Below are 22437 nucleotides of genomic sequence, written 5' to 3' on the forward strand. Positions count from 1 at the left end.
ATTTTCTATGAAAATATCTGGCATCTCTGCCCTGCAGTAATATTGATTTCAACAACTTGTACTTGCTTATGTCAATTTCAACCAATCACGAGCTGGTCCGAAATTGGTCCTAAAAGTGGATTAGCAATTGTCAGGTCCTGTCCTAGGGATTATATTTAGATAAACAGTGTTACCAGTTTTCTAACTTTCTAACCTTTTTCGATCATATATACGCAGAAGGGCGTATATCACAATTAGATTCTTTAACGTGACGTCACAAATGAACAAAAATTCATCCTTGACAGTTCAGCGGTACTGTTTACAAACAAGCTTAAACAAAATCGAGGAACACATCTCGATCAATCATCTTCACTCTTCACAACTAGCCACTTTTATTTAATAAATCTCTGGAACGAATCGTTAACAAATGTTTTAAAACTCTATTGAGGCGATATGGACCGTGAACGTTCTCATCCGTTTGTCAACAGACAAACAAACAAAAAAGTCTGTTTACAAACAGTACCGCTGAATTGTCAAAATGTGTTCATCCGATTGAGGTTAGCAGTGACGGTAAAAAACCTAATAGCCAATACTACTATATTATTAGGTTTTGCACGATGACGACACAAATGAACTGCCGATGAATCAAGTTCATCTTTGACAGTTGCCGTGTACTTGTTTTGTTTTGCGACTGCAAGTTAAAAATTGAAAAATTACGAAAAAGTGCCTGTTAAAAACGTATTCCACAGTGAAAAGAACTAAAATGATTACCCTGTATGTGTTTCCAACATCAAGGAGCGATATATGTATAGCGGCCCTTACACGAGCATTAAAAATGTCAGTTTTAATGTAACTAAGTAATGATGTATTTCAAATTTGTTTGAAATCTCGTCATTACTGCACCATTACACGTTCATTAATAATTCAGTAATGACATTTTTAATGCGCGTGTAAGGGCCGCTTATGAATCTGTTTAGTGTGAGACGACTTGCAATTTTTACATTCGAACGATGAACCTCTGATGAACTTTTAAACTGTAAACAAGTACACGTCGACTGTCAAAAAACATTTCATTCTGTTCATTTTGTAAGGTTATGGCATGTTCGTGCAAAACCTAATTATACAGTTTTTTTGGTTTCCAAAGAAATTCTGGGTGTAATTATCTTGGTTTATGATATTTTAGACACTCTTCATAACCAAGTTTTACAGATATAATGAAAGAAAAAAGGAATGAGAATTGAAATTCCTGAAGACGAAATTTTGGTTTCGTCTTTTCAAAGGGGAACGAGTTACGTTGGCATTTTGTTGCAGTGAGAGACGAAAATGCTTCGTATCTCTTTGTTTATTTTACATGCGATGATTTACGAATGATACAATTAAAAATACGAACACGAGACAGTTGGATTGGATTCTTTCAATGAAAATATGTGACAATTTAAGCCCTGTTTTGGGATATTGAACAAAATCAAATGCTACCAGCCAGTGCAATTTCCGATCACGTTCCAATCCAGCTAACCGCGTTGAAGTTTCTTCAAATGCATCGACGAAAGAATGCCTCCATTTCATCTTCATCAAAGTGTCATAAGAGAATGTCGGATTAAATGCGTTATTTGAAGGCAACAAAGTCCCGAAATGACTGTTAATTGGAATCGAATGGAAAACACATAAATTCCACAAATAAATACCTACTCAAAATCGGACGTTTTATACTTGTACTGTCAATTGGATCGTTAAAAGACAATAGATAGCATGATAAAATAGCAAGACAATAGATAGCATAACAAAACAATCCATTTTTTTTCCATGCAATAATATATTTCAAATTGTGTCATTATTACATAGTGAGCTCACGGATTCGATTGAATTAAAAAATTCTATTGAATATTGTACCATTTGAGTATCATCTCCGGAAGCAACTAGAATCATGTTTGTGGCGTCGGTGGATTCATCACACGTATTCAAGCTGATGTTATCCGATTTGTCTGCCGAGTTTCGTTGCGACGGTTGCAGTAGTACTAGAACGTATCGAAACGGATGAGTTGTTAATGTTATTTGTGAGCAATCAAAAGCCTTACAAGATTCTCCTCGGTGATTGTACTTAATGTGCGATGCAAGGGCACTATTCGATACGAACGTTTTGGGACAATCGCTACAGAAGAATGGACGTTCTTTGGTATGTGTCCGTATATGGACCTGCAGCGTAGAGGGACGATCGAAAACCTTGTTGCAAAATTCACAGGTGTTAGTTTTCCTTAAAGCGTTTCTCACACGAATGTTGTGTCTTTTGAAGAGATGTACCTCGAGGTTTACCTGAGAAATAGGCACAGAAATTATGTTTGTTCAGAACTAGACTATCGTCCGAAAGCAAAGATTGCATCGATAATTACCTTTTGAGAAAAAGATCTCTCGCATTGTTGACACTGAAACGGTTTCTCCTGAGTATGAACCCGCATATGCTTATCCAACAAACTTTTGTAGAGAAACCGCTTGGGACATTCAGAGCAAACAAACACCTTGGGGTGTATTTTCCGCTTATGCTTTCGGAGTAGCCTCTCATTACGGAAGGTTTTAAGACAAACCGCGCATATGAAGCTCCCATCGTCACCACTGACCGAGTAGGAGTCATTCTGCACGATCAGTTCAGCATTTTCGCTCTGTGCTATCATATCGATACACTCCTGAAGTGTCAGTTCGTCCTTGTGCTGGGTTTTCAGATGCTCGTAGTAGGTAGTGACTTCCGCGAACCGTTCCATACAAAGCTGACACGGGTGAGGCATTTTTCTCCAATGGGTTTTAACGTGAACTTTCAGTTCGCTCATACGCGTACATTTTTTATCACAGAACGGACAAGCAAATTTTTTCACCGTTTCTTCACCTGTATGGCGACGGGAATGGATGGTAAGATTAACCTTTTGAGAAAAGCTAAAAGTTTGGTATTATTAATACTTGATGCTAAATTTAATGATCTTCCGTTGATCGTTACCCTTTCCCACAAATACCACAAGTGTGTGGCTTCTCGCCGTTGTGCACAAATTCGTGTTTCTTAAGACCACTTTCGTAAGGGAAACCTTTGCCACATGTTTTGCAAAAATGTTTCTGAAAACAAGATATAGAGCATTAGCAGATAAGAACGAAACGACATAAACAACTCACGTCGATTCTAGCTCCCCTTCTCCGAACTGTCGACTGTGATTCGTCCTCCTCAAGCATCTCCACAGTACCGTACTCCGTCTCAGGTGATCGAGCTCCGGTAGTCGCTAGTCCGTCATCTTCAACAAATTCGATCAAAGAATCATTGCCGTCATTGAGTTCTTCCTTAACCAGCACAAGCTCGGTGACTGATTTTAGCTCGGAATAATTAGTGCTAGAACATTCCGATGGCTCTACGCTACTGGCGAATTGAATCATACTGTCAGCACATGTTTCTTCAACGATTTGATCAGTTGGACTGGCCGGGCCTATTTCCGTCTGTTTCAGATCTGAATCGCTATTTGGAAGGGTAGAATTGTCAAAATCATTACCAGTAATGGTATTGCTGCTTTCGATCTGATTATACGAAGCACTGTTCGGAAGTAAAAATGAAGCGACTGTTCTACAATCAGACTTATCGTCTTGTTCGATTAAATCGTCCGCGCACTCATCGTCTGATTGCAAAAAGTAGTACTTTCCGTTGGCGTATTCGATCCCGATCGTTTCCGTTGTTTGTTCCAGATCACTCATTGATGTGGCAGACATGTTGTCCGGTTCAAAATCTTCCGGCGGTTGCTTTATCTCGTAAATTGTTTGTTTCGATTCAGTGAAAGCTGCCAAATTTGATTCATCAGCCACTAGATCATTGGCATCTATATCACTTAGAACAAGATTTGTGGAGGAATCTTCTTCAATTAACGTGAAAATCGATGGTACAGCAGTAGGAAGTAGAAACCGATAGCCGTGAACAGGATGTTTCCCGAAGTCTTCTTCGCCAAAATGGCAACTGCAAATTTTTGTTCTTTCATTAATGTATTCGTCGAGAAGTAAATGATTTGTGACAAGAATATTTATCCATTTTCTATGTAATACGGGATCCGTCGGAAATCTACAACGAACGACCGGTCAGGACAATTGGTTCTACGATATCAATGAAAATATTACCCAACAAAGAAAGCGGATGTTGAATTGACGACATTCTCGTCCGTATCGCAACTCAGAATACAGCATCGCATCATTTTACCGATAATGTTGATATTGATAAATAACTGACATATAACAATTTGTGTTTTCTTGAAACAAATCAAATTTGTTTGAACATTTTGTTCAATTGTAAACGACGTATTTTGGAATGCGTTTTACACATCATTCCCAATATTTACCAAAACAACGTAAATAGAAAGACAATGCTGGCAGTTGAGCTGTCAACTGTCACATGATTCCCAACTAGCGTGAATTCATTAACCAATTTGTTCATCAACCCAGAGCTGCCAACTATTTTTTTTTCAAAAATCTGTGACGGACAAATCAAATGTCTACACACTTAAATTGGTTTAACGAACTCAGTAATATTTTTGACGAAATTAGAACAGCTGAGTGTTCGGTAATCAGTTCCGCAATTAAAATAGATGACGAATGTTCGGTTTTTTACCACCTGTCAAATTTTACCGACTAATTTGTTTCCATGGCGACTGATCGGTAATTTTTAGCAATATTTTTCGGTAAATTAGGTATGTAATATAACATAAACATAACTGACCAAGTAAGCATCTTTAACAAATTGCGTCAATAGCAGAATCTATGTTTTTTTTACAAATAATAAAATGGCGATGTTATTCATGCTTAACCTAAGCACTCTATTTTTTCTTTAAGGTTTGAATCAATGTAATTTACAAAAGAAAAATCAATTACTGAATAGTTTGCATTAATCGCTCGCCAGTCGTTGTTAGATGTCCGAGTCCAAGCAAGTTGTATGATACAAAAACATAAAACTGTTTGTCTGTCGGCTGTATATCGGCATTGAATACGAAAAAAAAATCAATTAACACTTGAAAACATTTCCTTAAATCTGGCTCCAACATAATTGAATGCTGATTCCATGATATTGCAGCACTAGAGCCTATGTCTGAAAAAACGCCTTCACATAAACCAGAGAAACATTACTTTTGGTGGGGTATGCATCTTCCGACTGTAAACATCAATTAACGTTACAAAATACTCATTAAAACAAAAAATATGATTACCTTTGTCCATTTTATGAATCCTTTTAACAAATTTTCTTTCGCAGGATTCTCATCACTAGCTCTCCTAGCTCCTCGACTTGGGCTCTTCTGACGAATGACGTTCGCAGAAAATCTATTAAAGAAATATTAATACGTGTATGGCGATCGGCAATATTTAAATATATTATATATATTTACCATCTTCAATGTGCTTGCCCAAGCCTTCGACATATCCCGGAATGAGGCGACGACAGAAAAAACAAGATATGGTGTCGTCTATAAAAAATTATCAGGTACAAAAAAAAGTTTTGAACAGCAAGCATGCTTACCAAGCATTTGCATTGCTTCTGCATCACAATCACCAATGGTGTTTAAGATTTTATCCATTTAGTAAATTTTGAAATCCAACTTGCAAAATGGCGGGTTCAATACAAGCACTAAACTTCACATTTGATACATATTTATACAAGTTTACAACAATTCGGCAAAATAAGAACGAACATTCCGCAAAATAGAAATACTAGCTGTAGGCTCAGCATTTATTTTACAGAACAATTTGACAGCAGCAAATACAATCTAGTTAGCTGATTAAATCAGTACTCAGTAATCTTTCGAACAAGTGCTGAATTCTTGTTTTTCTATTAGCTGCATACAGTTTAAATATTCCAAAAAGCATACTGTTCCGCAAAATACTAGTTTTGATGGATGGACCAGCACTAAATTTTACCGAACTTCGAATAAGCAATTAAGTGTGTATACAATATCTATCTCGATGGAACCAAACACAAAAACTGAAGACCAGTATTTATCTGTATGAAGATTGTATTATCGGTATTTTAATAGAGCATATAACGAGTACCGATAAATCGGTATAGTTGGCAGCGCTGCACCAACCAGAAGTTTGACGCACATCCATTGAAAATGACATTCAGAGGCGCTGCTCGGGAAGAGATGATTGGCACATTAGGGTTGGAATGAAGTGCAGATGCGATGCTCGACGGAAGGTACTTTCTTCCAGTGAACTTAAAACCGAACGAAATTGCAACAAGAAATCACAATTTTTTTGATTTCGAATGAAAATCATCGCTGAACAAAATGATTTTGCTCTGAAATTTGAATGTGCATTTTAATTCATTGTTAATTTTAATGGAAATGAACAGTTCTTGTAACAGATCTTAAAATTCTACAATATAATTGAAATTATATGAGTTCCCCATAAGAGTTCGTGTAAAATTCAACCGACGACACGACCAGACACTCCGAAGAAAAATTGAAATAAAAAGTGTCTGTGAGCGATTTACCGCCAGTTACCAAAAATATAACAGCCCCTTGAAAACAATAAAAAGAATCTTCTCGAGCAACACTGGTTAAGTTGCTACGAACTAGTAACCAAGGAGCCACAATAAATTAACAAAATATTTGAGGAAATTGTGAACAACTAAAAAAATTCAAATTTCGTGCCCTCAATGCCATTCCTTAAGAGCAGATAAGGAAAGTGGAACATTCAAATGGCCATCATGAGTGCATGCAATAATGAAGGTGAGTGCTTAAATCTTATTTGTGAGCTATGAATATAGAAATGTTTTTGATAATGCATTTTTTTCATTTTACTATCACAGATTATACTCTTTGCAGTTCGCCGTCTTCAAAAATGCTCCTAGAGTTGGACATGAAGAGTCAACAAGGGCTGTGTACTATTCCCTACTATAATGAGACTTAGATGGAGCGTCAGGTAAAATTGCTAATTGGCAAAGAAATTAATTATCTTACGCTCCGAACTAATTTTTATTCCTGATGTTTATTTGTATTATTGAATAAACGAAAATTTACGAAAAAATTATAAGCGAATGCTCTTTTGCGAACATAGCGCTCTCAAGCGAGTCCACATCGAAACTCGTACATACAAATAGACGAGAGAAATGTCAAATACTAGCGCGCCAAAATAGCAGCACTTCATACCCATACAATTGATATGATATGTTGAATGTGATGCCATGCGATGACATTGACATTGCATTTATCGGTATTTATAGTGGCCCTTACACGAGACAATACTTTTGATCGTGTAATGGAAACTTCATTGGATTGACAAAAATATGTGCAATGACCTGTTAAATATGTGCAATGATCTCTTCTCTCAATATTTTAATAATCATTTGCAATATTTAAAGCGCCAAGCGCTTGAATTTCTCGAAAAACTCAGACTCAAGTTATCAAGCCAATTGGATTGATGGTATTGACAATACTTATTGTCCAGTGTAAGGGCCGCTTATACCGATTTTTTGCCTCGATACACGAATACAGATATGCTCTCTAAAAATACCGATAATTAAATTTTCATACAGATAAATACCGATTTTGAGTTTTTGTGTTTGGTTCTATAGGGGTAAACCAGGTTGAGCGACTTTTTTTTGTTTGCTCGAAAAATCAGTATTCCCACTAAATCGATTTTGGATTTTTCGAGATTGATATGGTACAGATAGATTTTTCCGCCAAATACAGATTATAAAAAGAAACAGTTTCAACTCTGTTCCGGTCCAAGTTGACAGGGTCTGATGAATGACACCACATTGAAACGATTCATCATCCATTTAGATGGTAAGTCATTTCTCAACTGTAACGTTTCATTACCCTTTTGTGATGCAGTTTCGAAAAAACAACAATCGATTAGTTGTATCAAATTTTAACTAATCAAAACTAACATTTCGTTTGTTTTGCGATCGCAGGCTTTTGCGTGGAATTTGACCTCATTGCGTATTAATAGAAGTAGAGTTGATTTTATTGACAATATCTTTGTTGATTCAATTCTGCTTTACTTTTATGATAAGAAAAAAATTGATTCATTTTATCTGTGGTCTTATTTGTGTATTGATACAACAAAGTTCAATTGTTCAAATGAACCTTATAAGTTTTATCTCTTATAAACCATAGTTGTATTTTCAACTGTGAATGAACAGAAAAGTTTGTAAGCGTTTCAAAAGTGAAATTGTATCTGCATATTTCTTCTTTTTGGGGCTTTTCTTTACTCTTAAAAACAAACAAAAAAGAATGATTTTAACAAACAAAAGCATAGGTTGAGATATTAAGTTAATATTTTATCATTTATTTTCTATTAACCGTCAAGTTTATAAATTCAAAGCACTACAAATATTACCTTGATCTGAAATTAGTTCACTTTAAACTGATTTTGCAAGTTGAAGTTACTATGGAACAGTTTGTGAAGAAATTGGCAGAAACATACCTGTAAAATGTTTGTTAGTTTTATTGAAATATTTCTTGAAACAAACTAATCCGCTGAGCAAAATCAAACATCTAGTTTTGTTGTTTCAAGCAACAATATTTGCTATGTTCAACCAAATTTTTTTGTCACTATTTCAATAAAATAAATGGTGGCGTGAAGCCCAAATTTAGTTACATTTACAATATTTCTCCATGCGTGTACTGATAATAACTATCCTTCCAGGTCGGGGCTCGAACATACGACAACTGGCTTGTAATATCAGTGCCCTATGCATTGAACCGTAAACCCGGGACAATGAAACAGGCTTTATAATATGGTCGAATTTACCTAAAAGTGTTCAACTGTCATGCTGGATCATCTAACATCCGAACTGATATTTTTTAAAAATACTTTCAAACCGGGACAAACAACAGCCGAATAATTCAGATTTATTTGAAGTACAACGTACATAGTTTGACACTCAAAGTAAACCAAAAATATGTATGTATCAATTTAAACGTAGAAATTTCGATTGAAGTAATCTAATGGCGTTTTTTATTGATAAACACTGGTGGCGTGAATTACTCTGGTTTTGTACGTTCGAGTGGAAATGGTAATGAAACATAATCAGAATATTGCATTTCTGGTTGAACGTGGAAAACCAGAGCAATCCACTACAACAGTGTTTTTCAATGCAAAACGGGAAAGGTTTTTTCATAGGTTTTTCTCTATTTATTATGTAACCCTGCAAACTTCTCTGTATGAATATTTTTTCGATGCGTCGGGCTACATCTTGAAAAGGCCTTAAATGAATAAAACTAAAATCGTTTTTTTTATTCAGGAAAACTTATTCTATTGGGTAGAATCATACGATTGCGTGATTTTTGAAAATCCTAAACATGAATTAAATTTTTTCTGAGCTCAATGACAGTTCTACCGAACCTTTCAGGCGATTCTTCCAGATGTTCCATGTATACTTGGGGCATTCCTATTGACTTTCCTTTCCAATTTTTCCTTTTCCTTTCTAAATTTAATCTCATTTTCTTTTATTGAGGCAAGTTCACTTTCCTTCTCGGTCACAACTGACTCCAATTCCAATTTTTTCCTCTGCAGATCTTCCATCTGATTGTTGACCTCACTGAGAGTGTTTCGTCGTTCCTCAAGAATGTTATGATAAAACTCATTTCTTTCTTTCACAAATTTCAGTACTCGGCTAAGCTTTTCCTTGTAACTGATAAGTCCCTCGTTTTCTACTTTATAGGTACTCCTGAGTTTTTCAATATAGCTGGTTAAATTCGCGTGTTTTGTGTTTAGTGACGAACGTTGCGAATCGAACTTTTGCACGTCATCTGTGACTTTTTTCTGCTTTTCTTTCAATGCAATTAGTTCTTCAAGAAGTTGTTTCTGATCAGCATCAGCTTTGGCTGCCATTTCTTGAATTTTAGCAATATCATGAGGACTCATGGTTTGGACATCAAATTGATGTGAACCACATTGTTTCTTCAAGTTCTCCTTATTTTGATGCTCGTGAAAGAATGTCTCAGTTAGAACCTCATTCAATCGATCATTGTAAGGACGATTGTACTCTCGACAGCATATACCAGCAGAGATGTGGAAACCATCTCCGCAGTGCTCGTATTCAAGATCTGCCACCTTGTTCGTCAACGACTGTACATCACTGCAGCTCCATTCGTTGCCAGCAGCGTAGATCGTTTGTAGGACCAACATACCGCTGAAGTCGAACTTAATCAACTCGTTCTGCTGCAGTCGAAGCTCTTGGAGTTGGTTGAAAGCCGTAGTTTTCGGTCCAAAACTGAGATAGTTATGAGAAAGATCCAAAAATCTTAAATTTAGTTTTAACTTAGGTTGCGCAAAAAATTGGAACAAATGGTTATGCGCCAAATTCAGTTCGGTTAGTGCGACCATTCCGGAAGCATGGTCAAAGTTAAACTCTTCCAGTAGGTTGTAAGACAAGTCCAAATATTTTATTTGATTGCATTTCCACAAACCTTGTACGTCTTTTAGATTATTGTTGGAAAGATTGATATATTCGACAATACAGCGATCAGTTGTTAGTCCTTCGATTGAATTGTTGTTCGCTTTTAACGTCAACACGTGATTGGGGATATGAAGTTCGATCAGATTGTTATAGCTTACGTCAATAAATTGAAGATCTACTTTGTCGTTGAGTGGTCTCATGTTAAAATGGTGGATGCGATTATAGGAAAGATCGACAGACTGCAACATGGGATTTGGATAGAATTGATTGTCTCTGACACTCGCTAAATTGTTGTGGGAGGCATTGATAAACTGTAGTTTTGGGTTGTTAAGATTTGGCAACTTCACAAGTTGATTGGTTTCAACATTGAGCTCGGTAAGTTGAGGCAAACTGTATAGAGAATATTCATCAATAGATTGAATAGAATTATTCGAGAGATCCAACAAAGACATGCTTCCAGCACCCTCAAAAGTATTTTGAGTGATTTCAGCCAATTTGTTACTACCTAAATAAAGTGATGTTAACTTTCGTCCGTTTTGGAAAGCATTTGTTTCGATAGTAGTAATTTGAAGCTCTTCTAAATTCAGGAGGTCCATTTCTGGGAACGCATCGATAAGGCTTTTCGGCAGATACTCCATGTCGGAGTCCTGGAAAGTTATAGCTTTCTGCGCATTGTGTTCCAAACCAAATATGGCCAAATGTCCCTGTTTCAGATGGACGTCCTTTATTTGACAGTCGTAATGCTCCGTAACAATGGTACAAATATACCGTGTTGGTAACCTGTAAATAGACATTATTCATTAGTATGTGTAAAATGTGCATATCTCTACGACAGCCTTTTTCCTAATGTTAGCTGGTTTAAAAAGATTTTTGAAATACTTTGATTTAAATGAAAGGTTTCATAAGACGAGGAATGTTTGTACAAGTGACGTTGTAAAAAAGTGTGAATTTTATTCTGATCCGTCAACTGATTTGGAAAATTTTAAAGGTTGTAATTTTTAACAATACATTGTTGAATGTAATTCCAATTGGCTTTTAAACGCAAAACTCAAATCAACTCCGCGCCTTCTATGTTTCACTTTATGGACCAAGAAAAGGATGATGTTAGCAAATTATTACATAGAGCAATATAGGAATCGAGCATTTAAAGCGGAAATAGTTACTAACATAGTATTTTTTCCCTAAACAAATCTACGGAATGGGTAAAACTTTTGCATTCATTCAACTTTTGCATAAAAAGTAAACCCTTAATTTCTTCAATACTAAACCACAGACTAACAGACATGACAGTATGAGTAAATTCTTATAAAAATAATTTTTCGTGATGCACTAGTTCCACCTATATTGTACTGCGCGAACTATTTACTATCTGTACACCCCTTGTGTTATGTAAATTTTTTTACTAGTTGGTTTCCCCTCGTTTGTCAACACCGATCAGCTGCTTGCAGGGACGCCTGATTTCATCAAAATATTTGAAAATGAATCGTCACAATAAATTATTGGATTACGTTGATAATATATTTAACTTTTCCGCGATGTTGGAAGGTAACCATTTATTTGACTCAACGTTGTTCATCTAGACTATTTTTTATTGTGTTGGTAGTTTTCGCCCGAAATTAAGTGGCGGCAGACCAGAAGCAAGTAAATATGGTAACAAAACGGGTTCGATTTTGTATTGCGCTGGAGGATGAGAAGTAGGCACAATTATGTATACAGTTTTAACCATTTGTATAAAATCTGTACCCTGCATGAAATTCGCATGGACGTATACAAATCAATACATTACAGGTAATTCTGTATGAATGGCAACTTTGTTGGTAAATGAAAAAAATAAACGCAGTCTAGATGACAGACAGGATGTTTTTGATAGGGTAACGTGGCGCCATCATGACACATGTGAGTACTGTCCCAAATAAAAGAATTTTCGAAATGACCGTTAAAATGATTGAAGAATCTAATTTGAGTGTCCTGTCTGTTAGTCTGTGACTAAACTATATTTAGATATTGATGCTAAGTGAGGTTATGTCATCAATTTTCGTAATCGAAATTAAAGGTTTAAACAACAACTGGGTGGAATAAATGGCCAGACCAATTATTTCAGAGCGGTGTCAGCAAGTAAAGTCAATATTATAAATCTGTAGGTCATTCTGAAAGCAAAAAAACTTAGATTTATTCTCAAGCGGAATATGAAAAATATTGGTTGAAATTCCAATTGATAGAAATCAATGTTTTTTCCCTAAATACAACAGAATAATCTTTGATTATTCGAATTTCAAATGCAAATAAATAAACATTCATTGAAAAATAAACATTCCTATGTATTTTGACAGCTTCATTCGAAAACATCTTCGTTTGTACAACAGTACCATCTACATGTCGAATTGTCGTTAGAAGGCCAATTGGCACCATGACGCGGCAATGAAATGTAGAGGCGCTGCTTGTTTAAAGATGATACTTTCAGCAAGAGTTCTCAAGCGGAATATGAAAAATATTGGTTGAAATTCCAATTGATAGAAATCAATGTTTTTTCCCTAATTACAACAGAATAATCTTTGATTATTCGAATTTCAAATGCAAATAAATAAACATTCATTGAAAAATAAACATTCCTATGTATTTTGACAGCTTCATTCGAAAACATCATCGTTTGTACAACAGCACCATCTACATGTCGAATTGTCGTTAGAAGACCAATTGGCACCATGATGCTGCAATGAAATGTAGAGGCGCTGCTTGTTTAAAGATGATACTTTCAGCAAGAGTTGTCAAATCGGTATGAAAAATTTTAATTACTTCGCCTCTTTACGATTTCCTATTGAACAATCCAATCAGTGTGGTCACCACGAGATAGCGTTATGGTGATTGTTTTGGCATATCCCATGTATTTAGAAAATTTTTTGACGAATTTTTCAATTTACTTGAGTTTGAAAGAATGCAGATGACAAAACCTTACAAATATGGGTAAAAAAAACGATTATTCACGTGTTGTCATCAAACATATGATTTCAAATTGTCCTATACTCTTAACAATCTCGGATGCAATTTGAAATTTTCAGTTCACATAGAGATTTGATTCGGATGATAAAACATGAGTAAATAGACTAGTCATGAAACTTTTGATCTTAATTTATCAATTATTCTCAAAATCCAACCCAAAAAACATAGAATATCCCAGATATGAAAACAGTACCCAACCTCACTTCTTCGAATTTGTTGTTTCATGTTATGATTTCTCCATAAATATCAATCAAACATACCACTAAAAGTTACTGAATCATTTATGATCGATTTTTTTTACCAAATTTTCACACGATTTTGTATGTTAGTATTCGATTCATAAGAAAAAAAATAAAAACCCTGCATTTTGTTCGAATCTTCAAGCAAAATCTGAAAATTATCACCATCGCTTAGTTCAAAGCTCGCCACTCGGGCAGCGCAGCGATCTCAAAAGAGTTGGTTGGATTCTTCAATAGAAACGGGCAAGTTCTTCTAAAAAGGATAGTAGAAGTGGAAGAAAAAGTTTTTACTTTGAGGTGGTAATGTTGATTTCAATTTATTGTGCGAAAACTAACGTTTATTTAGAATTGAGCATTATACGTGGTTCAATACCATTTTTCAAATTCCCGGAAATAACCAATAAAATTTCGAAAATAAATGGTACTCGATTGCTATACATTCTAGTACTCGAGAAATCATTATTGAACTAGTTTCTGTTTAAATCCGAAAATGTTGGTCCGAAAAATCTGACCTTACCCAATTTCACACATTTCTGAAGATTTTCCATGTTTAATCGTAGTTTACACTAAAAAAGTAGTAGTAATCATTTTGAAATCGATTTTCTTCTACTCCGAGTTTGCTTTCATTTCTGATATATATTAGTACTATTGAATAAACAAAAAATCGTTGCAAAACACTATTGCCGATAGGCAAAGACATTAGAGATGGGCAATTCGCTTCTGAGCTGCTCCAGTGAATCGAATCTTTAAAGTGAGCTGACAGCTCACAGCTCTTTTTAAAAGAACCGCAGCTCACCAGTTCACCGCACTGGTAAGGTGGAAACAAGCTACGAGCTGAACGGATCTTCGGCTCTTGAAGAGCGGGTTATAAATGAGAAGAAATGTGTACATGAGCTTTTGTTCGTTCTTCCAAATGTGTATCTATCCTTCTTTAACAGATTGAATGAGCTATTGTCAATAAGAAATTTTACCTCTCACGCAGTAGGCTACGGTACATTCAGGGATGCCAACAAATGTGACATAATAATGATTCGCGCACAAATTAGTTCGCATAGCATTGTTCTTTGTGCATTAATGATTTCGATCATGCATATGAAAGAAAAACGGAGTAAGAGAAACGGCGCAAGAAAAACGGCGCAAGAAAAACGGCGCTAACAACTAACCATCAGTTCAATCTAAATGAGCTGATGAGCTCGGTTCGGAGCTGCTCACCGGTATGAGTTGTTTCGCACATCTCTAAAAGACATCATATTGACAAGATATCCAGCTCTCACATTTCCCGAACAAATCATTGGCAACATCCTTTTTTGCGAGCATGTCGCCCCCAGACGAGCCCGCATCGAATCTTATACATAGAAGTAGGGGAAAAAAATGTCAAATTCGTGCGCGCCTGAATAGCAAGGTTGCGCACCCATACAATTCACATGATATGTTGAATGTGATGCCGTGCGATGGCGTTGCTGAACTGAAGATTGACTTCGCTCCAAGCTGACAGGGTCTGCGATAGGAAAATTTTCGGAAGAATAATCCTTTTCTTTGTTCCATTTTTCATTGACAGGTGTCGCTACCGGTAATTCAGTTTTGCGACAATGTGCCAACCGAAGCAGGCGTGTACACTAAAAATTTTGAACAACCTGTTTGAATGTTATATAGTTTTTACTTGAGAAAATAAAACTGAATTTCATAACACAGATAGCTTCATAAAACAATCACTTTTCATGAAACTGTGTTGGGTTCGCATTTAGAAACAAGGGTTTTAGCAAACCTGATATAAAAACCAGGTTCGAAACTGGCTCGATTTTCATTTCAACAATGTTGAAATTAGCTTTGACGGTTTGACAGCAGCTAAGGGCGAAACTGGGTTGAGTTTGGCATCAAGCGAAAACGACATTAGTATGGATATTGCTATCCATACGTGAAACTCTACAGATAGCTTCGATTTAGTTTTAATTCTTGTCTTGTGAGACCGGCTCGCTGTCACGACGCCGTCTTGATGAGATCTAAATCAGAACTTCAAAATTAGTTGTTTGCAACGTAAGAAAATAAACAATTAGTAATTCAATCGTTTCATGGTTTATCTTGTTTATTACACGAATATTAGAGATTATTGGATCGATTTTCTCACAATAACTTTTCGGTTTACCTAAAATACAGCAGATAGTGTTTTGTGACGTCAAGTGAGTATCAAAACATCGCAGTGTTTGGGACCCGAAACGCGAGGGGCTCAACGTAATCGGTATACTTTCAAATGACTGGTGCTGACATACCGGTGTCAGATGACTGTCTGAGACACTCTACACACAAAAAAATCACGTCAAATTTAACATATTACGTGATGAAAATGAATGTTACACGAACATTTTCTAAATTGAATAGAATCAAGGGGCAAATCACTCTAAACTTTGTCTGAACTCAAACAAGTTTTACCAGGAGTAAAAAAGTTTAGCAGGATCTCGCTGGATTAGAATAGGATTAGAGAAGTTTAGCCGAGATCTGGAAAAGCATTATTTTGACATAAGAAGCTGTAAACGTGGGAGCAGAGATGCCAGATATTTTCATATAAAATCTGTATTGCTTTGTATAAAAATCTGTATTTATCTGTATTCACTAATGAATGGAAATTTCGGAAATAAAATTATGTTTAAAGATGTTATTTCATTAGATTATTGTTGTAGAATGGCAGATGCAAGGAGCATTCCTTTATATCGTAAGTCCTTGCCGCACTGACAAGAACATTCAACGACGAAATTTAATTGTTTTTGTTATTAACCACAATTGAATTGTAAATCCATATACTTTTTTGTTTGAAAATGATGACTTGGAATTCAAACATGGAATTCAAACGCCCAATACGCAACGTCAAGTCAGGTCATACAACTTTTCAGTCTGACAATAAAGTTTCATGACGCCATGACTTCCTTGAACATCATTCAAATTGGTTTCAAATTATGATATAAATGTATTTCAGCGATCATCATTAAACAGCTGCACGAAAAAATTTTCATTTTAATATGGGCAATCAAACACGCTCAGATGGAAAAGTTTCATTATTTCTTTCTTACTTTTTGTGGTATCTGTATAAATCTGCATTTAATTTGAAAAATCTGTATAAAATCTGTACTCTGTATTAAATCTGTATGCGAATGTAAAAATCTGTATAAATGGCATCTCTGCGTGGGAGCTCGAATGACAGATACACTTCAAACAAGATTAGGCAGAATTAGGTTGGATTAGTTTTAAATTACCCAAACTTATCTAGACTAGATGGGATTAAATGAGATTAGAGAAAATTATTTTGGAATGACATGGGTATTGATTGTCTAGAGTTTAGAGTGAATTGCCCCTTGAATAGAATCATCACATACAATGTACGTGAGTTAACCGAACGTCAAACAATCTACGTGAATTTCCAGTATCAAATATTTGATTTTGAATACAACGAACAGTGAGCTCAGATTTTTTTCGAAAATTTTTTATTAGGTTCATGATCCTTTCAAGGACTACAAAGTAAAGATTTTGTTTTAATTAAATTTTTCAACTTTGCAGGATTTATCAGTTGATAATCAAAGAAATCCTCTCCCACAATCTTTTTAAATGAAATATTTAAAATAACATTAGGCTTTAAATAGAAGTAGGTTGGAAAATACTGACATAACTTTTCACTTAACTATGATGTAATTATATTTTGTGATGTAGTGATGTAGTGATTGAACGATACATAAAGAGCCATACATGAATCACGTAGACTCACTGGGAAGAGCGAGGGGATTCTCAAAAATCTACGTTTGTCAAAAGCTATGTCCATTTGGAATCCAAAATAAAAAAAAATCATCTGTATCTCGGTAACGAATTGACGTACAACTAAGGTTAATACATCAAAACAAAGCTAATTCACTGTACTTTAAAGAAAAAAATTTCTCTCATCAAACGCTGCACACCTACGGAGTCAACTTCCTTGGCACATTTTTTCCACATTCTGGTCATCTGGGTCGCGTTCCGAACCGTTTTTCCAAACAATTACAGGGTTGTGTACGAGACACAACCGATCATGATGACATTCAAAATGCAATTTTCAAACTCTCATTCACAAATTTGAAAATGAAAAATAGATGAATAATTGTGGAACGCAATCTAGGATTCTGAAGTTAGGATTTTAGGAAGTTAGAATACTATACTGAATACGGTGCGCAGCAGACGGAAAATGGCGTCAACACACCGCACATATACAAAAGCGACTATAAAGCGAGCGAATGGATGTAACTTTCAGTTTCGTCATCGACTCACTAGTCAAATACCTTCTTCTCTCACAGCCAGGGGTTGACTAAGGGACTAAGGGTTGAGTAAGGCATTTTTAAAAGTCAAGAGTAAGCCACTTTCAATGCCAAAAAAGTGCAGGAAATAATATTTTCACTTGGAATGTTATATACTGTTAACTATCTGGCTCTGGAAGCAAGAGATTACGTTGATAATATACTAAACTTTTTTAGCGATGTTTGAAGGAAACAATTTATTTTTTTCAACGTTGTTTAGAAAAATGACCGAAAAACCGATTGGTATATACATAGCTGTAATATTTATTAGTTTTTTGAAATGAATGTTTAAAAAGTTCATTATAGAGCCCGATGTAAAATGAACTTGTTGTAATCTAGGCTATTTAAGATTGTGTTGGTATTTTTTACCCGAAATTAAGAGGCGGCAGGCTGGAAGCAAACAAATATCTTAACACAAACATTCGATTTTGTATTGAAACTGTATCCTGCATGAAATCCGCATGGACGTATACAAATCAGATAATTCTGAATGAATGGTAACTCTGTTGGTGAATGGAAAAAATACACACTGTGTAGAAAACAGACTGGATGTTTTTGAAAGGATAACATGGAGCCATCATGACATATGCGAGTACTGTCCCAACTAAAGGAATATTAGAAAAGACTGTTAAAATGATTAAATAATTCAATTGGAGTGTTCTGTCTGTTAGTTTGTGACCCTATTTCCAATGCGAAATGAAAAAAGAAACGATTCTTGAAAATAAATCGTGTAATAATTTCTTTCTTTTGGTTTTATTTACTGTTTTTAAATAAAATGCGCCAGTTAGCTTTCACATCTCATCCAAGTCAGTCGATAAAACAAAACCGCTTACGTTCGGAACGGAAGAAACCAAGTACAGTATTGTATACTAAACAACAGAACGATCTCGAAATGAGTGAACCAAACGAACAAAAGCTACCGCCGCCACGAAAGAATACAATTATTTTTGACTTCAGGCAGTGCTAAATTCGACCTTCGATACGAGAACTTGAAGGTTTGCTTAAGGAACAAATGCATCTTGACATTAAACGTGTGCATTTACTTCAATACAGTAAGACAAATAATGTTGTTTACATCAAGTTTTATAAAGAGTTGGATGCAATTCAATTCGCAAAAGACAATAACATTGTGCACCATGTGGAGCACGAAAATATTAAGTACAACAGATCCTTATATTCGCAAAACTATGGCGTACGTTTGTTACGCATGCGCTTGAAGAGGCCTGTACCTTCTTATGTGACTTTCGGTCAGGATGCAAGAATCCCGTGTAAATCACTTGTTACCTATGACAATCAAATGGCCACATGTCAATATTGTCAAAAAGGCTGTTCACTACGGTAAGCCATGTGATAAATTGAACAAAGAGACAACTATACCAAAGGACAACGGTGCTTCCTTCACACCAACCCCAAGCAATCCCAGTACACCTGTGACAACCCTTCAACGAAACCATCAGTATCCCCTATAGAACAAAGTACACCAGCTGCAGTTAACAACTTACACTCCAACCAACCAGCAACTGCAACCAATGTACAACAAGGTGCATCTACAGCAACTAGCAACGAACTCAAGACTGCGACCAATAAGGAAAACGAGAAGAAGACAGAAATCAACAACAATACCACCGATGCGGCAATGGATGGCAAGACGAGCCACGAACAAAGTGTCCTTAAATTCTCGCAGGAGGGAAATGGAAGCTCCTTTCCCCCTAGAATAAGGATGACAATGAGATCCAACACAAGAAAAAAATTTTGATTTAAAAAAACGTCACAATCGGCCACATAAACCTTGTACGGAAATAGGCCTGAATAAAAATACTAAAAATGTACTGTTTTTGCCTTTTTCTATAGAAAGGTTGTAGAATTGCTAAAAAAACAACTTTTGATCGAAACTCCGGAGAACCTAGGGGTATTTTATACCATTCAGCTCGACGAGATCGGAAAATGTCTGTGAATGTATATGTGTGTGGGCCTTTCAAAGATGTTTTCACTCCGCTCAAGTCTCACGAAGATAGCTGAACCGATTTTTCAAACTTGGACTCGTTTAAAACAAAACTTTTGGGTTGTGAATCAAGTTCGAAGATCAATTCACGGTCGCTTCCGGTTCCGGATATATAATGGTATAAGTCACGAAGCCGACAGAACGCATTTATTATCTCTCCGTTCAATTTTCTCAGGAATGAAGAAGCCGATTGCTACTAACTTTGACTCGTTTGAGAGCTACTCCTGAGTCGTAAAACAAATTCGAAGATCAATTGGCTGTCACACCTGGAAATATAATGGTATAAGTGACGTAGCCGATGAAACACCATTTTTCATTTCAGCTGAATTCTCTCGAGATGGCTAAAGATCAAATGATTGTCATTTTTAGATTCAGAGATGGGGACGGGTATAGCGTGATGGGTTCGATTCACAATGCCACACATAGGGTCAGAAAGCTTTTCTGACTCGTAGAGGCAAATGACCTTAAGGTTAAAACCTCTATAATAGAAACAAAAAAATAGGTTCAGATATATAACGGCATAAGGAACGTGCCAAACAAATTGCATTTTTTTTATATATACCCATTTTTTTTGGAAGTGATGAGTTCAAGTTGAAACGTATTATTGTTGATACTTGCTGATTTTGAGCGCTGAAACCCGCTTATTGTGAACTAACGGATGTTGTTTTGATTTAGTAGTCAATTGCCTGGTTGTGCGTACAGTGAAAAATATCCACGATAATCGCGAAGATGAAGTTCGCGTTGTAGAACACAAAATGCGATCTGATCGTCTACATGTCTACATAATTGCCCTCATTATCAGTTCGGAATGAATTCCAGTTCAAATCCAAGTGCGCGAAAATATTTTATTCGGAATTCCATGTGGAATTCTGAACGAAATCCGAACCAATGTGGACTCCAGTGTAACAACCGAATTTCTTTTCCAACCGGTTGCTTTGGAATTGTGTGGAAAAAGTCGACCTGAATTATGAATTCGTTTTCTTCTTCTCCGATTTTCACGTTTTCGTGCTGATTATTAGTTTTGACAAAAAGAGTTTTTATATACCTGAGTACATAAATTTTAATCTTCAAATTTTTCAGATATTCAGAATTAGTAAATGACCAGCTCCTCCTAGAATTCCAGCATGAACTTTTGAACTGTCAATTAGTGCAACTCGCTGAAATTGAGCTGCAATGTATTGGGACTAGAGACGGGCAAAACAGTTCATTTCAAAGAACCGTTCAGCACTGCAGAGTTCTATTGAAGGAACTAGTTTCCCAGAGCAGTTCGTTCGTTCTTTTGATAGTTGGTGTGTTTGGGCAAAGACTAAACGAGAAGATTTCGTGATAAAGCTTTTCTTATTAGAGAACATCGTTCTCGAAAAAAAAAACTTCTTTCACAAGAACTAGTTTTGTTTGAACCGTTCGCAAACGTATTGCCAATATTTCATAGGGATTAAGGAAGCTTGTGAAACGGAACGAAAAGCGCTTAGAAGTTAACAGCAATTATGTAGCAAAAAGATTAGGCTTCTGTTAGTAAACTAAATGTGCTGGTAATTTCTGTTTCATATGTTTGTAATTTTTATGACAAAAAGGCCCTTACTTTACGAATGTAGCTAATACATTTGAAGTCAACATAAATAATATTGGCCTTGTCAATTATTTGTAAATACACCTAGGGTAAAGCCGTCTTATCACTAAGTTTAAAACAAAACAATGTTTTTCAAGTCATAACTTGATGTAATCGTTAGCAAATTCACTGGCGCTAGTTAAGATTGACTTACCTATCTAAATCAGCGTCTGTGCTGGGCGTAGTGCTTGATACGGTTTTATTTGGAGGTCTATAATATCCTGCATTACCACTTCCTGCTGGCTGATAACCCCAATTAGGCTGATATGTTCCTTGTTGGTAAGGTCTCGGCTGCCCTTGTGTTCTAACAAGCGCTTGTTGTTGGTTATATTGGTTTCCATAATTCACTTGAGCAGATATCCATCTCACCGTTATGCACAAACTAAAATTGATTTAAAATGCGATTATACGAAACACACACACAAACGATCTTCGATGATTCGTATTACCAAAACCACTGCAACCAACGATGTTGCATTGTGCAGAAAAGAATTTTGACTGTTCCGGTAAAACACTCCGTTCTTGATGAACCAACGATCGGCCGGTCACTACTCAAACGATCGCTCCCTCGGCGATGCCTTCTCATTGAATCCCACTCATTGACAATATTAATGAAGAAGCAATGATAACAACCTCATGCAGTGAAATTGAATTGTAGATGGTCATTGGAATTGGTATTTTTTTTGGTTGCCTGATATAAACATCTGAAGATATGAAGATGCAACCACTATTTGTAGAAAAAATGTTCTGGTCAAAAAACTTTTTCACACTGTTTAATTATTCCGCCGATAGAAGGAATTCTTGTACTATGAAACACGATTTTATTTTAATGCATGGTTTGCTTTGCCGACACTATCTTTCGCGTGAGGGAATCCCAGGGCAAGATCGCG

The 22437-nt window shown here is 36.0% G+C and overlaps 2 protein-coding genes across 2 annotated transcripts; both read right to left on the minus strand.

Annotated features, from left to right (window-relative positions):
* Positions 1–1778: 1778 nt before the first annotated feature.
* Positions 1779–4363, minus strand: LOC131437940 (zinc finger protein 85-like). The gene is made up of 6 exons (XM_058607632.1): positions 4114–4363; positions 3133–4057; positions 2963–3075; positions 2367–2901; positions 2055–2289; positions 1779–1994 (listed from the first exon to the last, which is right to left on the minus strand). The coding sequence occupies exons 1-6, from the start codon at positions 4185–4187 to the stop codon at positions 1798–1800; spliced, it is 2079 nt and encodes a 692-aa protein (XP_058463615.1). The 5' UTR covers positions 4188–4363; the 3' UTR covers positions 1779–1797.
* A 3882-nt stretch (positions 4364–8245) lies between these two features.
* On the minus strand, positions 8246–22150 carry LOC131437105 (MAP kinase phosphatase with leucine-rich repeats protein 2-like). The gene is made up of 3 exons (XM_058606255.1): positions 21997–22150; positions 21702–21929; positions 8246–11170 (listed from the first exon to the last, which is right to left on the minus strand). Exons 1-3 carry the CDS (start codon positions 22131–22133, stop codon positions 9337–9339), a joined length of 2199 nt encoding a protein of 732 aa, XP_058462238.1. The 5' UTR covers positions 22134–22150; the 3' UTR covers positions 8246–9336.
* Between the last annotated feature and the right edge of the window lie 287 nt (positions 22151–22437).

The sequence above is a fragment of the Malaya genurostris genome, chromosome 3 (assembly GCF_030247185.1).
Source record: "Malaya genurostris strain Urasoe2022 chromosome 3, Malgen_1.1, whole genome shotgun sequence".
In the NCBI taxonomy this organism is placed as follows: Eukaryota; Metazoa; Arthropoda; class Insecta; order Diptera; family Culicidae; genus Malaya; species Malaya genurostris.

Coding starts and splice junctions, on each gene's coding strand:
- LOC131437105 (XM_058606255.1), bottom strand. CDS start 22,133: ATGAGAAGGCATCGCCGAGGGAGCGATCGTTTGAGTAGTGACCGGCCG. Junction 21,930..21,996: donor CGTTGGTTGCAGTGGTTTTG/GTAATACGAATC, acceptor AATCAATTTTAG/TTTGTGCATAACGGTGAGAT. Junction 11,171..21,701: donor ACAGACGCTGATTTAGATAG/GTAAGTCAATCT, acceptor GTCTATTTACAG/GTTACCAACACGGTATATTT.
- LOC131437940 (XM_058607632.1), bottom strand. CDS start 4,187: ATGATGCGATGCTGTATTCTGAGTTGCGATACGGACGAGAATGTCGTC. Junction 2,290..2,366: donor AGAGATCTTTTTCTCAAAAG/GTAATTATCGAT, acceptor CCTATTTCTCAG/GTAAACCTCGAGGTACATCT. Junction 1,995..2,054: donor CAATCACCGAGGAGAATCTT/GTAAGGCTTTTG, acceptor GATACGTTCTAG/TACTACTGCAACCGTCGCAA.